The sequence below is a fragment of the Cynocephalus volans genome, chromosome 3 (assembly GCF_027409185.1).
Source record: "Cynocephalus volans isolate mCynVol1 chromosome 3, mCynVol1.pri, whole genome shotgun sequence".
In the NCBI taxonomy this organism is placed as follows: domain Eukaryota; kingdom Metazoa; phylum Chordata; class Mammalia; order Dermoptera; family Cynocephalidae; genus Cynocephalus; species Cynocephalus volans.
Window position 1 is genome coordinate 160,212,500 of NC_084462.1, and position 18,157 is coordinate 160,230,656.

Below are 18,157 nucleotides of genomic sequence, written 5' to 3' on the forward strand. Positions count from 1 at the left end.
GCAATGGAATTTCATCCTAGACAAATTGAATGTGCTACCTTGGTCTCCTTAGCATCATATGCTAAACAATTTGTTTAAGTTTGTTAAAATTATTGAAACACTTTGATACTAGTTGGTAAATAGTCACATCACTGCCTCAAGACCCCCAAGTGCCCTCCGTTCCAGGCTACCTGTGTTCTTCCCAGCAGGACTCTCCTCTGTCCCCACCATAAGGCAGACTGAGGCTTGGGACAGGTGAAGTTTCCAGGACCCAGGTCCAGCACTATGGCCACTGTCTGTTCTGATTAGTCAGTTCTTCTGCTGCACAGATTATTAAATACTGACTGTTACATTTTATATTACCCCTGCTGATACCATTGTTATGGCCAGTGTGACACCCACAGAAGGCAGTTAAAGCCACAGACTGTTTATGGGCTGTCTGCCCTTCAGAACAGCAAAGAAGAAACTAGTGATCTGAATCAGTACTGGGGATCCTTGAGCATTTTCCCAATTTGGCTGCAAAAGTTAATGAAATTGGAGCCCAAGCTTAAAACACACATATGGTTATAGATAAATTCTCTAGGATATAAATATAGATAGAGATATACCCTTTCCATAGAGGGGTAACTAGGAAATTAGATTCCACTTGGTACACGTGCTGAGCAATTGGAAACATACTGAAACTATTTTATGTAGAAGCTTTTATGGCCTTTGCCTATAAGATATTGCTTATGTGGGAAATCAAGAGTCCAGTCCAGTGTGTTCCTGGGTGTACAGCTTATGAAGATATTTAAAGCCTAAAGTATATTTATTCTGCATTTAAAGGTGTTTAGAGACTGCCTTATGCGCGCTCTGCGACTAACACCATTTAGACGCTATCCCCCTGCGTGCATTAATGTGAGCATCGAAGGGAAGAAGAGCAAGGGATGATAAACTGTGTTAACTGCACAGTGTTCAACTAAGATTTATCTAAGAAAGAGCAGTCTAGTGCATTAATGTGAATATTCAAAGATAGATGTTTATCTTAATGGACTCAGAGGTACTTACAAACAGCATAATTGCTGAAGTCATTTTACAGGGCATTTATTCAGAGCAATTATACTTACTCTTACTTTCCTTAGTACAAAAAATTCCACTTAAGGGTTTAACTGAGACAGGACTAGCATGGCCAAAGACCCATAGGTTGTTCTTGAGTTCTGCTCAACCAAGACTATTTGAAATGATGAAAAGCAAAACCCCAAATCTCTTTTATGGAATTTATTGGACTTCTTGCAAAAGACTGGTCTATTCAAATTTTAAATCACCCCAGTTTCCAGATTACTACATATTTGACTTACTTTGAACCTGTAGTCCTGCAAATGAGAAATTTTACTCCCTGGTACATGGTTTTAGAATTGCAACATAAGTTGCTTATGGGCTTTTCTAGACCCATGAGACATTTTCTATGTTAAAAGCATGTATGCTCTTCCAGAGAAACACCCATGCCTATTTTGTTTGTTTGCATTGTTTTATTTTTAATTGACAATAATTGTATCCATTTATGATATTTAGTGTGATGTTTCAGTACATGTATACATTGTGGAATGATCAAATCAGGCTAATTAACTTATCCATCACTTCAAATATTTACTGTTTCTTTGTGGTGAGAACATTTAAAATACATGTTATTAGCTATTTTGAAATATACGTTATTATTAACTACAGTCATTATGCTGTATAATAGATCACCAAACCTATTTCTACTGCCTTGCTGAAACTTTGTAGTCTTTGGCCAACATCTCCTCTTTCTCAGTCTACCCCCTTCCATCCCAGCTTCTCATAACACCATTCTACTCTCTACTTCTGTGAGTTTGACTTTTTTAGATTGCATGTATAAGGAGATCGTGCAGGATTTGTCTCTTCGTGCCCGGTTTGTTTTACTTAACGTAATATCCTATAGGTCCATTAATGTTGTCGCAAATGACAGTACGTCCTGTTTTTAAAGACTGAATAGTATTCCACTGTGTATATATGCCTCATTATTTAATCCATTTATCCATTGATAAGAAACCTCCATTCTCAACAAACAGCTTATAAAGTTATTTCTGCCCCCAGTACCTCCAGAGATCAGAAGTAAACATAGTCCAACAAGAATGGAAAGTACTTTCCCTCATTCATCTGTATCATTTCCATCCTTTGAACAGGATTCCCTGCTTACCCAATTCTATTTAAACCAATAGACATTCCTTGAATATCTACTATCCATTTAAATTTTTTGTGCACCTAGCTCTGGTATGGCACTGTAGTCATCCTGTGGGTGATTTCAAACCAATAATAGATAAGGTTGTAACAGTATCAACAAATCACAAAATAACACTTCTGAGTTGCTAATATCCATTTTAATCCCCATAACAGTAGCATGAAGTAGATGTCATTGTCTCAGAGTTTCAGAGGAAAAAACCAGGGTGCAGAGTTCTTGTGGTTTCCCTGGGATCCCACCATAAGTAAAGGGCAGAGCTTATGTTTTCTGATCCCAAACAAAACACTTGTCCCTTGATATTGTAGTCACCCCTAGACTAGGTCCCTTCCCTCCCTCAAGCAGCAATCAAGTAGAAGGGAAAATATTATAATTCAGAATATAAGAAGTATTTTAAATGACATTCCAAGGAAGTACTGAGTTGGTGTGCTAAAGAGAGTATTTTATTTTTTAGCCTTGGGATCAGGAAAAAGCTGCATGAAAAAGTATTTCGGGTTGGACTGTAAAAAAGGATGTATAGAATTTCAGCAGGTATAAATGGAATGAAGTGAAAATACAGCTGGGTGAGGAGCAGTATAAGCCAAAACATAAAGTCAGGAACTTAATACACCTGTTCAGAAAATGGCAAACGTTTATTTAATAGACAGAATGTGGCGGCATTTACAGAAGCAAGTGGTAGTAGGAACTAATGCTACAAAGTTATATCAGATCGTAGAGGTAAAGAATCTTGAATTATTTAAAAGATGTTTCTTTAAGTTTGGACTTCGTTTGATAAGCAGTGATATAAATTTGAAGCAGGAGAGTGGCACATGAAGGCTATGATTTTATCCTGGCAATACTTTCATTGAAGAGGGAAGGTTATGGTCAGGGGTCCAGTTAGGGCATCTCAGGATCTGTCCAGATAAACAACCAGAGTAGCAGAAATGAAAAACAGAGCGACATTTTAAAGATGAGCTGTGCGGGAGGTGCCTGGAGGTGTGGTAGTGAGCAGGGAGAATTTAAAGTTGACCTTGAGGATTCAGGCTTGTTCCTGGAGAGTAATGACCCCAGAGACAGAGAGGCAAGGAGGGCAGCAGTGGGAGGAGATGATCAGTTCAGTCTGGGATAGGTTGCCTGCGGATGCTAACAGGATATTTAATCAAAAATATCTTTCCTTACTAACGTGGAAATGTTTCCCCTGCTTACTCAACTTTAAAATGATTTCTGCCTGTTCGAACTCATTTTGGACTCTCATCTAAGCTACAGAATTGGAATATTGGTCAGCACCATAATCACTATGGAGCTCTTCTCATCAGGCTGATATCCAAAACTAAGTCCTGAGTATTACTAAGATGTCACCTGGTGACTAATGTGCACCAAAGGCAGAGCCCACTCCCATGGGCCTCACATCCTCTGTTTCTGGATGCTCTCCATGTCTTGCTATCTTTGTTATGACTGACTTCAACTTCTGGCAACAGGAGACTTGACCAGCAATGACTAAAGAGGGGATGCATTTTCTTTCTTAAGAATTCTGGAGTCTGGAGGGGAGACAACTGCTTGATTGGGCTCATATCATAACATATCTGACAAGATCAGAGTCAGCTTCTCAGTTCCTTCTTTGGCTTTCCCCTCATACTTGCTACCTTACAGTCACAACACAGCTGCTGCAGCTCCAAATATCTCATCCATAACCAAGGAGGAAGGGAAAGCAGTTGGACCAGCTGAGTCTTCCTCTTTTATCATCAATAGAATAAGCATTTCCAGAGCCTCTAGAAGACTTTCTTGTTCATCTCCTTGTCCAGATCTGTGCCCCGTGGACACTTAGAGTTGCCAAGGAGGTTAGACTGGTCACATTGCCAACCCTAGCAAGGAGGAAGAGGGGAATGGATAGTGACAATGTCTGTAGTTGTTGCCTTTTCTGCTACAGTATAAAGACTTTGAAGGTAGGGACCATGCCCTGTCAGGCCCTACAATGTCCATGTTGTGCCACACCCTTCTCACCTGGCACATTGCTGGGCATATGAAGAACCAGGATTGGGAGGATTTGAGGGGCAACTCCTTGCCTAGTGTGCTAAGAACCTTCTTTTGTCTTTTGGTTCCTCTGAGCAGTGTTCAGAGGGTGAAAGCCTCTTTCTCTATGTTGGGGAGGCACCTTTTTCAGCATCTCTAAGAATAAGAAAAAAAAAAAGAAAGTAAAAAACTACACGCTGGATGCTGGGAGGAAATCTATGCTGCTGTAAAAATAGAATAGGGCCCGAGTGCATTCTTTAGTAATGAATGCATGAAAAGAAGCTTCTTAAATTATGAATGTGGCTTTTCTTCTTTATTACTCAGTAAGCCTGTTTTATTGATTTCTGTTTATTTCCAATCACCTAGGAGAGGCTGTGTTGCTTAGAGATCTTGATCCCTAAAAGTTTGTCATTAAAGGTACTCTGCTGTATTTAGTTGTTTATTTTTTGCTCAAAGTGATTGAATCAATACGTATACAAACAAAACACTTTTTTCTTTGCTCCCTTGAAGACTAAGGGAAAAAAGTACAGAAAAGCTAAATAAAGATGCTCAGATTAAAAAGAAAAAGTCCTGGGAAATGACATATTGATTTCTTTCAAAAAGGCAGAGTGTAAATTAAAAATATTCTTCTGACACAGTTTTTATAGATGCCACTGGCTCATTGGAGTTGGTGCTTATTGACATTTATTTCCTAGAGGACCAGGGAGAAAGGCAGCCCACTTTTCCCAAGATCAGCTGACTGGAAAAGTTTTCAGAGGCAAGTTTGCCTTAAAGCCAATGCTAGCAAAGGTTCTTGATTCTGTATGATCAGTTCTGGATTCTGGTTTGGCCATCCACCATACTACCTCTGTGTGTAAGGACACTGCAATTTTTTTTTTTCAGAAAACTATATGATCACTGTTCATTTTTAAAGCAGTTACATTGAACCCAGAATTCTCAGAACTTGAAAGAAGTGGTAATAAACAAGGGCCATGGCATTATTAAGGACAATTCCCTGGAATATTATTGAACCATGACCTAGGAAGATACAGAGGGGAGTGAAGCTGGGGGCATGGACGTTAGAAGATACACACCAGTGTCAGAATGGGGGTGCTGTTTCTCCTAAAGTACTTTTGAGAGAATAAAGCTGGTTAAGACCAATAATCATAAAGCTAAAGGTAGAGCACAAGGGACCCAGTTTCAGGGATGTAAACTGTTTGTCATAATTTAAGTTTGTGAAAGCCATGTCACGCTTCTTTGGCCTGTTCAAAAACATTTTGCAGAACTGTTCTCAGGAGTGGCTACATAATTTCTGTCAAAATAAAACGAAGGTGTGCTGTTAAAAAAGTGGGGAAAAAGTATTGTTAAAAGAACTAAAATATAAAGCTTTTTTTCTTCAACAGCTTCTCAACTTGTCATGCTTTTTTATTTGCCATTTAATGCCATTTTGAGTAAAGAAAAATTAATTTTTTAAAATTTGTATCATGAATATTACCATTCATCTTTATATTGCATAGGTCAGACTTCAATCCAAATATAAGAGCATTCAACTCAAATGCAGAATCACCAAAATTATGCAATTTGTGTTTCATAGCTCATATGTGCTTATGTATTTTGTTCTTACCAGAAGAGTGGAAATGATGCCCCAAACTAACTTACTGGCTTTTGTTTCACTTTATAATGCATGCAACACTCTCTACCTCCAACTTACTAATGAAGAAGATAGGACTAAAAAAAGATAAATTGCCTTATCTTTCCCTTTCCTTCTATGCCATTATTTTTAGTATAAGTGGTTGGCTAATAGAGAGAAGTAAAAAGGGCTGTGGTAGGTTCCTTGGTTGTTTGTGTTTCTTAGAACACCATTGCCTTCTCTCTGCTTTCTAACCAACTTCTGGTTCAAAAGGAGAACGTGGCATATTGGGGCTGTCAGGGCTCCCACTTGGTAGATGTAACATGCTTACCTGTTATACCAAGGACATGATATGGAGCCCCAAGAGAGGGAAATGCAAAGGCAGTCAGCTTTGGACAGAGAAGACAATATCCACCACCCAAGGAGAAATATCAGAGGATGAATTCAGATACACTGCTTGATTCCACTTACTCCCATTCATGGTGAGTCCACAGAATCCTGTGCTCATCAGGCATCAGGGATACTCTGTGTGAATGGGGTGGCAAAGAACGGGGATGTGAGCACACACACAGTGCATATCTCCTCCACGCACGCACACACGCTCCATTGTCCCACTCAGTTTCACTTAAAAAACACTCATTGAAAGATAAAATGATTAAGACTTTCCAGCCAGTTAGAGCAGAGCGTTAAACCCAGCACAGTGTCCTTGTGAGCACAGAGCCCCATGTGACTGCATGGGTCTCATGCCTGTGTTTAAGCCCACCGTATTTCCAACACCTGTTTTGACAGCGAATGAATGCTGTTGCTTATGAACAAGAACAGAAAAAAATTGTTAGCCTCGCTGTCCAGCAGAAACCTTCCCACGTAGAAGTTCTGTTGTGTTTGCTTTTTGTAAATTATTTTGAATCATTATCTAGGACGGGGCTAGCCATTTCATATTCATTGCAACCAGAGAATGAAGAAGTGACTTCTGGAGGGTAAGTGCACCCATCTGGTTTCCTGAATTTCTCATTCAACAGTATGTGGAGATATTCCCTAACTTGGGATTTATTATAAAAAGCAAACAGCTTTATATGAATCCATCCTCCAATCTTTCCCTGTGGGAGGTTGCCATCATCTTCTAGACATGAGTAACTAGGGATAAATTCTCAATCCAAAACTAACCTCCTTTGCTTTTTTCCTCTCTTGGGGTTTCACATCATATTCTCCAATTGACCCACATTTTTCCCTTATAGTTGTCACTCAAACTTGCTGGCTGCAGATCACCTGTAATTTTCTTAGTATAAGTCCAGTTTCAAATGCACAAACCTTGCTTTAATGGCTGCTATTGCTGGAACACCTATATGTGTCTTTTCTAACACTACATTACATGGCTGAGTGGAAGATGTTCTTTTCAGTGTGATGAAAAAAGGATAAGCTTGTATTTTTATCAGTTGTGTTTTACATTCAATTTACTGCACTTGATTTTGGGGGGTACGTTTTCTGGGCTGCATGATAAATTCCAGGCTGTACTAATATGCACTTTCTTCTTGTGTTTCCTTGCCATCTTCTCAGCGCTGCATCTCTTTCTTAGTTTCTTGTTTGCTGACCATGAACCTCTCAGTCATGCCTAGTTTTCTAAGGTAGCTGTTCTCAACTCTCTTTTATATCAACAGATCTAGCAGATGTTCTCGAGCATCGCACACTCCTTTCAGTAAAAGTGGCCTACTATAAATAAAGTAAACATTAGCTTATTTTTAATTCTCAGTAATTTTGTTGCTCCTCCACCCCTTTCTCTCTTGCTCACCTAACATACCTCGATTCATGATGAGACCAAAGACTGAGAACCACCGCAACTTGCTCTGGGCTACTTGGCTACCTGAAATTTTTTTCAGAGTCTCTGACCAATATCCAGACTGTCCTTCCAGCCAGAACTAGCTTTATCCTGCTCTTTCTCACCACTATTTTTTCTCCTCTGACGTCTGGGTCTTATTAAGTCTTCTAAGCTGTGTTCTCAACCTGCCAAGAAGGGCTGTTTCTCCTATATTGGGTGATGAAGTGAGGCTATAAAGATAGAATGCCAAGAGAAAGAACATCCCACAAGGAAACAAAATTTAATTTTTCCTGTTTTCTTTTCAAAAACCCATTCCTTCCTCTTGAACTATAGAGTAAGAAATAATATGGAGTGAGACATGATAACATCTTTGGCTCAAAAACACATTGGTGCTCTCAGTGATGGAAATTTTTTTCAGGATTTTATACTATCCATTAAGGGACACAAAGAGTAATTAAAATTTGTAGTGATGAACCTACTAATAATATTGATTTGATCATCACATAGTGTACACAAATACTGATCGCAATTCTGTACCCCATAAATATGTAAAATCAATCATGTTTCAATTCAATAAGAAAATAAATAAAAGTAAATAAATTTTGCAAAACAGAAACTTTTGTTCAGGATTTTATACTATCCATTAACTGTTACCTACATCACTACTTGTAGGTCACATTAATATTTGGCTTTGATCACTTGCTTTGGTCACTCCTTAAAAACAGACACTTGATTTTAGTTATAACACTGGAATTAAGAGCTCACTTAGAAAGTAAATTCTACCTTGAATAAAAAAGGATAAAGGGAGGAAGGAAGAAATGGAGGGAGGGAGGGAAGCAAGAAAGGAAAAAAAGTAGATCAAGTTTATGGAGGTTTAGCTAAAATCTTGGCATTCCCTTATAACAATTAGATCCCAAATACTCAGAACAAGGTTGGTGGTGAAAAACCAAAAGGGTTTACAGTGGACACACAGACAAGCCTTTCTTATTAGCAGTCCTAGAAAGAACTGCACCACTAAAGAAAACAGCCATCAGAGCCAGACCTTTATGTGTATATAATCAATAGCCACCCAATCATGATTCCTCGAGATGGTGTGGGTTGGATGGGTGATTTTATTTATTTATTTATTTACTTTTTCCCTCTGACTCCTAAATAATATGTAATTTCTCCAGGCCAAGAAATAAATTGAAAGGATTTAGAGGGATTTGCTTATCAGTGGAACACCACGTAGCCTTACATTCCTCCTGCTTTTGGGAAGGTACATTGAAGTTTGGTTAATCTTCTGTGGTTCAATACTCCTCTTCCCTCTGTCAGGCTGCCTTGAACAACAGATAGATTAATCCCCTTTCCACCCACTCTCCTCTCATTCCTCCCTCCCCTCTCTCTTGATCCACCCTTCCCTTTTTGAGCAAATGGAAGAAAAATCTTAAAAGTGAAAAGGAAAGGAAAAAAAATGCTGTACCACCTTTATTTATATAATCCTAGAAAACCTCAAGGATAGAAATAAAGGACCCCTATCCTTGGCACAAAATTTGGCTAAGCTTAGCTTGGTTTTTCTATGTTAGTTAAATCCTGAGTCTTGAGTCTGAAAAATAATTTTCTTAAAGGCTAGCTAATTGATTAGAAAGTGTTATTTTAAATCTTTTCTTTCTTTCTTTCTTTCTTTCTTTTTTTTATTCTGCACCAGTACATGCATTGTGGAAAGAAAACTGTGCAGGCTATGAGGGTGGGCAGAGTTCTTAGCGAAGTGGTACTATTTGCTTGAATTCCTGTATAATCTGCTGTCTTCAGTGACAATTGATACCTACACAATTCTTGTTGCAGGGGGTATCACTTATGAAAGTCACATTAATTTTAAGGTTCTGTAGCTAATGGCGTAGCAACTAATCAGTGTTTTCTGGTTTGACCTGGCTCAAATCCCAGTAGTTTATGAACTCCATGTGCACAGAGAGTGAGTCTGTCCAGCCTCCAGCACAGTGGTTGGCATATCATAGGCAGTTACTAAACATTTGTTAAGGAAATAAATGATTGAATGAATAAATACATGATTGAATAAGTAAATGCGAGTGTAAATAAAATGATACATTCAGAACAGTGTTTTGTTTTGTTTTGTTTCAAATTTAGATTTTTTAGAGAGCTCTATTCCCATTAACTAATTTTGGTCAGGCTGAATTCAATATCTTTAGCTTGGGACAAGTCTCTTTAAAGCCTTCTCATTTCATAGAAATGTGAGCCAAGAAAGACATGAACGTAGTCATCTCCCGGAGTGGGTGGAGAAAAGAAAGAAAAGGAGTATCTTGAAAAACTAATGACCTAAATTCTGGAGGACAGTTTTAAAATTCACAGGGTGTTGTTCCAATCAAGATACTCAGGCACATTGAGGCAGGATACAAGGGTCACTACAAATGGCATCTTAACTAGACTAAAGCTTTGTCTCTTTGTCTCCATCATTAAGAACCTGACTCATGACATGCCTCCATCTTTCACACTTGAGTAGGACCAGTTAAAATCATTTATGCATCATTTCAACATAACAATGTCAGTTGCTTTTTTTGAAGGTGACTATAAAGGGGATGATTAATCAGAATAAGATGACAGGAGTGTAGATATCATACACATCCAGTCTTACCACATGCTAACATTGTTTCTGTGTTGGGCCTCAGTTGGGTGAGTGATGGGGATGGGAAAGAGGGAGTTAATGGCTTCTAACAAGCTTGCCCAAGCTCAAGGGCTTTTCTAGCCTTGGTTTAGTAAAAAAAATCATCCAGTTTTGTGTGTGTGTGTTATGTGTATAAGTGTGTGTTAGCATTGATCAAAGATGAGACTATGCAATGTCAACAATTTAGTGAAGAAAATCTTAATAGATAAGTTTAAAATGAGATAGTCAAACTTTTCAAATCTCATTAAATGTTATAGATTTACCTGGAATCAGGGAGCACCGGGTAATTGACAAATATCTCAGGCATCCTTTATTTAGAGAATGAACATTCATAATGAAGCTGGATGGAACCCTCCCTCAAATGAGGTACTTAAAGCTCCAACTCCATCTCAAAATAAAAATATATGTAGAGGGGAAAGAACTAAAACACCAAGCATTTGAAGGAATTTAATTCTTTTTAGTGTGGAACAGCTGCAGAGATGTATGGCTGTTTTCTGTAGGACTTTGGAATATTTATGGGCCTCTCTCTTTTTCTTTTTCACTGGAAGAAAGGAGATCATCATTCTTGAGAGTGTTATTTATAATTTCATAAAGCTGTTCTGTGGCAGGACTTATTTTATCTCATGCTTGATCTCGGTCAAATAACTGTGCTTCCAAGGAGCTGGGTGGAGAAAAATGCTTAGCCCCCAAAATGATTAGCCTATTACCAGTATAAGATGAAGGGCCAAAGGCTGGAATTTGAAGTCACAAAAGGCAATTGGGCAGTAAAGAAGAGACATAGTGAAACTGTCTCGACAGTTATATTCACAGCAGTAGACGATTCTCTCAGTGCCAAATAATGAATAATAATGAACACTGTGGAACCATCCCTGTACCGAGATGGAGCAGAGGTTTTCAGAGTAAATAATTAGAAGCAGGTGATTATGAAAACAATAACTCATTGGAGGAAAATGAGAAATCAGGTTTGTGAAACTGAAAGAATCGAAATACCCGTAAATTTACTTAGGTGGAGAGTGTTTGGAAATTTCTCTGTCCCAGTTTTCTTCTAAGGTAATTTCAATAAACACTGGTAGGAAAAAAAAGAAATATAAATGCAATAAAAATTTTTTTCAGGAAAGGTATGAAGAGGCCTCCTGCCAGAGAGATATTTCATTGAAAGATGTTATAATGCCTATCTTTAGTTTTATGAGTCCTAATACAGAACCAAGTGATTTCAACATGTGGATTAAAAATATGAAATACATATTTTAAAACAGAGTACTATGAATTATTATTGTTAACTTAGTACTTGGTTAATATGTATGGGCAGAAGAATATTTTCCTCCTCTTGAGAAAGCCAGGTAAAGTGTTTAATCTGTGCTGTAGATAAATGTTGCATACCAGGCGATATGTTCAGAAAACATGTGTATTGGCTTGCAAAGGAATGTGGCAGATAACCCTGATGAGATGTGGAGAGGGAGGAGGGACATCTGATAGGGCAGGATATTAAATTCATGCTCATTATCTATGTGTTCAAGAACAACATGATGACTTGAGTAGCTGTCATACTGTCCTTCTAGTCCAGCTCCTCTTTCCAGCCATCCTGTTCTACTTGTAGGTGGACAAATAAACTGTGCTTCTTCATGCCTCTGAGTCTTTGCACATACTGTTTATTTCATGTGAAATGCCCCTCATCCACAGCCCTGGCATCCCTTGCTTCACCAATGCCTGTCCTTGAGGGCTCATGTTCCATGTCCCCCTGCCTAGGAGATTGCTCTCTGCTCTTTGCTTTCTTAGCACCTTACACTTGCTCTTGTCTTGCCATTCAGTTTACTATGCTGCTTACTTGTCTGTCTCATCAGAGACTGTGAATTCCCAAAGCACAGGAATTATGTCTTACCTATCACTTTATCCCTCGTAACCGTCACAGTGATTGACACATAGGTGTTCAATAAATATTTATTAAAGTAATAAACGAATGAACAAATGAATGAACAAAGCACCTTGAGTATACAGTCCTATACCACTGATGGTGGGTCTAGCAGCCCAGCTACTATCTGAACTATTTGCTTTGTGGGTGGGCACAGATCTGTTATTATTTCTTGAATAACTTATAGGTAATATTGGTATTTGACATATGGAAACCATAATATGTAAACACTTTAAGCTTAGCCGTCAGAATGATGAGAGCTTCAGAAAATCATAGTGAGGAAATAAATGTGGAGAAGATGACACAGGAGGTACTTGATGAACATTCCCAACATAACAGCACGAATAGAAGAGTTTCCCAAAGCAGTACTATTACCTGAAATAGCACGGACGGTGGGCAGTTAATTGTAGTTAGCAGGTACCACTACACATGTCTACACTCTTGGTTATTGTGAGTGCCAAAAGAGTTAATATGCATCAACCGTTTAGCACAAAGCCTGAACATAGGAAGTGCTTAATAAGTGTACTAGTAGTCAGGATTCCAGATAGTTCTGACAGTCATTTTTCTCCCCCATGGGAGTACTAACTGCTTTTATTTCTAAAAAATTAAAAGTAATTATGGAAATGGTTGTGATTATGGGAAAATACACACACATGCACGCACACACATAGCCTAATGCTATTGCATTTTATTTAAAGACAAAAGTCCATAGTTCTGTTCTACTCATAACAATTCTGTTCTGAGTCAATGTATATCTGCAATAGTGAAACATGCACCACCAGCCATGAGAACCACTCGTCAAAGAAGTGTGCCCTCTCTTTCATGGTTCAGCATCAGACCTTACATTTGCTTATATCTGGGGAAGAATACAGACAAGAAAAAAAAAAAAAGCTGCTGAGAGAAAGCCCTGTGTTTTCTGAGTGTAATTTTGAATTACATTGCCATTACTTTAGGACATTAGGATATGATCCTAAGCTGCTCATATTATCCGAAAACCTTAGTTTGTAATTTTTGGTTTCTCTAGATGTCAGGGACAGAAGTACAAAAAAAAAAAAAAAATCCCAAGAGTTGCATTCTTAATCCTGAGTCCATTTGAAAATCAAGGATTGATGCCCCTGGCAGAGCAAGTCCTTCTGAAACCACACAGCGTTCTGTGGCAGGTGTGGACAGAGCCGGATGCCAGGTTTTCTAGAAAAACATTGGTTACCAAACTGCACAAGGGACTGAGATATTTGTAATTGCTTTGTGAGTTTCGGTTGGCTGGATCTCTAAATGGTGATGATGAGGTTTGTGGGGCAGAAAAGAAGGGGCTGAATTCGTGTAAGAACCACACAAATTGTCTGGATCCAGAGCCACTGGAAACAGATCCACTTCCAGTAATTTTTCAAGCTCTTTATGAGTTTATATTTTTTTATCACTCCTCATGGCAGGTGCAACCAGAAACAGTGTGTGTTCTGTAAAATGAAAGTAATGATGATCAGCAATGAAGAACAGTTCTAATGGGAGATGAGTCATAAAAGACAGAGTGCATGGGCAGATACCAAATTTATTTAAATTAGGAGTGGCTGTGAGGCTTGGAATTACTGTGATTGACTGATTGATGATTGATTGATCTGGTTACTTAGTGAAGTAACTCACACCTTGACCACCCTCCCCAGGTCACTTTCTGACTATAAGTGGAGGAGCTGGGATTCTCAGCTGTGCGATGCCTGGAGTCAGGCCTGCTCTTAACACACTGTGCTGGACAGCATCTCGCTTAACCTCCTTTGAGTCTAGGCACCATTTATAGGAGGTAAAATTTGGTTCTGTTGCCTAGGAGGAACATTGTATTCATACTTATTCATATAGAAGTTCAGCAGAAAACATATCTCTGGGAAGTGGGGCACAGGGAGAGTTAAAAAAAGAAAAGGCAGTCAGAATGTGGAAGAGCATGTGGGTAAAATCTGCAGTGGGGGTGAGGGCTCATTCTTGGGACAGAATTAGAGGTGGGAATGGGGTAGAAGGGTGGGACTGGGGACAGTGTCACCCAAACCACAGGGGAGAGAGACTTGTCTAGTATTACAGGAAGCCAGAGGAAGCGGAGAAGAAAACAGTAAATATTTTTTCAACCTCAGAGTCTACTCCTCCTGAAAAAAAAATGTACATTATTTCTTATGGCCCATACAAATTAAGATGTCTCCCTTAGAACTGCGTTAAAGATTCCACTAATATTATGTTAAGGCATGTTTTGGTTTCTGTTGGAGTTATGCATAGTTTGAATATATTTGCTCCCTGGGCTTTTTAAACTTTATTGCCTGGCCTTCAGTTCTGGAGATGAGCTCACTAGATTTTCATTAACTTACCAATTTTCACACACTACTAGGGACCAAAGCCCTTACAAGGGTCATTCTGCAAGATCCTTATAGTCAAGGCATTAACAATTAATTTCCAATTGGATACACTTTTTTTTTTATTGAAACATAGTTGATTGTACTTATTTGTGGGGTGCAGTGTTGAATATCAATACCTGTGTGCAATATGTGATGCTCAGATCAGGATAATTAGTATATTCATCCTTATACATTGTAATCGTTTTTTGTGGCCCTTTACCAATGTTGGTGGTTGGGGGGGCAGCTGGCCAATACAGGGATCCAAACCCATGACCTTGGTGTTATAAGGCTGTGCTCTAACCAAATGAGCTAACTGGCAAGCCCTGAATATAGTTTAGAAGTGTATTCTTAACCTCTTTTTCATTATCACCCCCCTAAAAAATTTTTCAGGTATTTTTTTCTCCTAATTGTCCTTCTCCCACAAACATATTCTATATATTTGGGGCTTTTTCTCGTAATTGCCCTTCTCCATAAAGATATACTGTATTTGCTTATGAAATTGTGTCCTTTTGGAGGGCCATAAACCACCGTCATATCTAAGATTCTCCCCCAGCTCAAACCAATTTTTGCTGTGTTGGGGGAGATATTCTCCCCATAGAGAACAGGTTCTTTAGAGCTATCTAATGCAGAGTGTGGTCTTTCCAAAACAGTGTTTGCCTCCTACAATTGCCTTCTTTATTTGTACAAGTAACATTTATTCCCCTACCTCCTCCTTTCCCTAAGGAACAGGAAGTGGACCTATATAAGGTCCCATCACGGTAGGAAACACCAAGGAAATATACTCCCACTTCTCTAATGCAAAAAGTGGTGCCCAGCTTCAGTTGCTGGAGCTGAAACATGCAATTTAGTAGCGTCCACCTAAAAGAAAAAAGTATGTTTGAATTTTTTTTTTTCTTCTAACTTTAAGGAGAAGTGGGGTATGAAGTAATTCCTTGTCAGATATAGAATAAAGGTCAATAATGTTATTTGAGGCACCTCTTCTGCCCCTGTCAATTAAGTGAAATTAATAATCTAATGTGGTTTTTCTACCATTCTTTGCTGAGTTCGATAGTCCTATGTCTAGCATGTCTATTTAAAAAAAGGATGTTTTCTGGAAATACTAAGCATAAGGCTTGGTCGTTATGTGTATTCATTTGTTAGGGCTGCCATAAGAAAGTGCCACAGGCTGGCTGGCTTCAACGGGAATTTATCTCCTCGCAGTTCTGCAGGCCACAAGTCCAAATCAAGGACAGGGTTGGTTTCTTCCAAGGCTTGTCTCCTTGGCCTGTAGATGACCTCCCTGTGTCTTCACATGGCCCTCCCACAGAGGATATTTGTGTCCTAATCTCCTCTTTCTATGGGGAAAATAGTCATATTGTATTTGGATCCATGCTAATGAGTTCATTTTAATTTAATTACCTCTTTAAGTTCCTGTCTCCAAATATTGTCACATTGTGAGGTACTGGGGGTTAAAACTTTAACATATAAATTTGGGGGTGGGGGAACACAATTTAGCCCATGATATTATATAAGATGAGGTATAAAAAAGCCTATTTGTGGGCCACAAACACAGACTTTGACTAAGATGTATCTTCAAATCCCCCTATGTACTAGCTCTATGTCCTTCAGCAACTCACTTAAACTCTCTGTTATCTCTTTAAACATATAACGTCATTCTTGTCCCAAAGGATGGTTGTAAGAACTGTGTCTAATTAAATAATTATGATAACTATTACTAATAAGATTAATAATAACTATTACTAGTAAGTATATATACATGTCTAGCACAGCATCTGCCTTATAGTAATTGCTTAGTAGACAGGGAGGCAGTTTCTTTATTATCTTTTCCTCTTGAATATAGATCCAGACTTCAGTGCACTGGGAATAATAAGATCAGCAAGTCAATTGATATGATTAACACCAAAAAGAGAAAAGAAATGAGCAATTATTAAACAACTACAATGTATTTAATACTCTTATGCACATAGTAGGCCAAAAGTTGACTTTTGCATAATATCTGTAGATTCATTCATTTGTTCATTCATCTTTTCATTCAATGGTATTCATCATGTATGCAATATATACCAGGTACAGAAAGCAGTCTTACTTTCTGTGTGGTAAGGACCCTTCTCACATCCAAGACCCGCAGTCCCCTATATTGCCACAGATTCCCTGGCACTGAGGAGTTTTCACAGGACTTAGAATTTTAAAAAAAAGTCTCAAGCTGAACGACTATCGTTGCAGTCAAAATTTTTTCTGCTCTCTTTAGAAACAGCCTTACCTGTGTTGGGGCTGTTAGGCAGTATCGCTCTGCTGGTCCACGTTACTTACTAATTCAGCTAATTGCACCAATTACGTGAAGAAATAGCTGCTAGGGAGTGAAGCCGCTATGCTATTTCTTAATAGACTGCATTCCATAGCATTCATTAATTATGCCAGCCTATAGCTTCAAAACCACCAAATCATACACTGGAGAGTGCACACCATATGCATTGAGACCTTCTCAAAGTGACGGTGCATCTCTGTTGGCTTGCACTCCTGTGTTGCCTAGCCTTTGCAACAGTCCTTTCTCCTGTCCTTCTGATTCTCAAAGTGGAAATTAGTCAGGACAGAGTCAGGTTGCACAGTGCGATTTACAGGATGGGATACGCTTGGACCTCCTGGAACTATTGTGGGTCACTCGGCTTCACAGACAAGCCACACAGATTGTCTGGACCCAGAGCCATTCAGAGCTACACAGGAATTAAAAATTCTCCATCCTACAGCATGGCCTCTGTAGAGAAAAGAAACAGTAACAATGATGGGAGGTGGGACACAGTGATAAGTTTTTGATGTCTTTGTTAATTTGTTTCCTTATCTCTCGCTCTCTCTTTTGTCTCTCTTCCCTCCCTCCCCATTATTTTTCTCTTGACATCAACAGCCAACATCAGATGACCTTGTTTCATCTGCTGAATGTTCAAGTGATGATGAAGACTTCATCGAATGTGAGCCGAGTACAGGTAGGTCAGGTCAGTCTTGTTTTGCTTGCTTTCTTTTTTCATTTGCAAAAAACAATACATACATATATGTGATTATACATGTGTTATATATATATTATAGTGTGTTAATATGTGTGTATTTCCTATATCTATATATGTACAAGCATACATATATAAATATTAATATATAAACAAAAGCATCAAATCCCATGGGAGGAGCGATATGATCCCAGGGAAATTTAAAGTCAGTTCCTTGAGAGCTAAAGAAAAATTCATGGCATATGACCCAATTTAAGGCAATCAGATGCCCAGATTAACCACTGGATCAGCAAATGTGTAGCAGCCAGTGACAGCAATGAAATTGACAAGGGGTGGGATCATGAAGAAATCTGTGTTGGAAAGATATTTAAAAAGCATGAACCCAAAGTAGAGCCATATAGATTGGTAAACATCACTTAAATCTCAAGAACTGTCCTGAGCCTAAGCAGCAAAAAAATAAAACAAAAACAAAAGCAAAACATTTTCCATGGGATTTTAACAGCAGTTAACATGGTATTACACTTATACTAATTTTGTTTATTGTGTGTCTAGAGAACGTGTGCAGCGATATTGTAGAAAACACAAAATTAGTACTGAA

General features: G+C 38.6%; 1 protein-coding gene across 9 annotated transcripts in view; it reads left to right on the top strand.

Annotated features, from left to right (window-relative positions):
• The window catches only part of NRXN3 (neurexin 3), a 1,519,487-nt gene that overhangs the window by 1,445,709 nt on the left and 55,621 nt on the right, over positions 1-18,157 (top strand). For 6 of the 9 annotated variants that reach the window (XM_063091547.1, XM_063091543.1, XM_063091544.1 and 3 more), the window contains one exon: positions 17,463-17,541. In XM_063091547.1, the coding sequence (XP_062947617.1) occupies positions 17,463-17,541 (79 nt within the window). Of the gene's footprint in view, positions 1-17,462; positions 17,551-18,157 lie in introns of all 9 variants that reach the window. The other 3 variants (XM_063091545.1, XM_063091550.1, XM_063091552.1) reach the window with 1 other exon arrangement.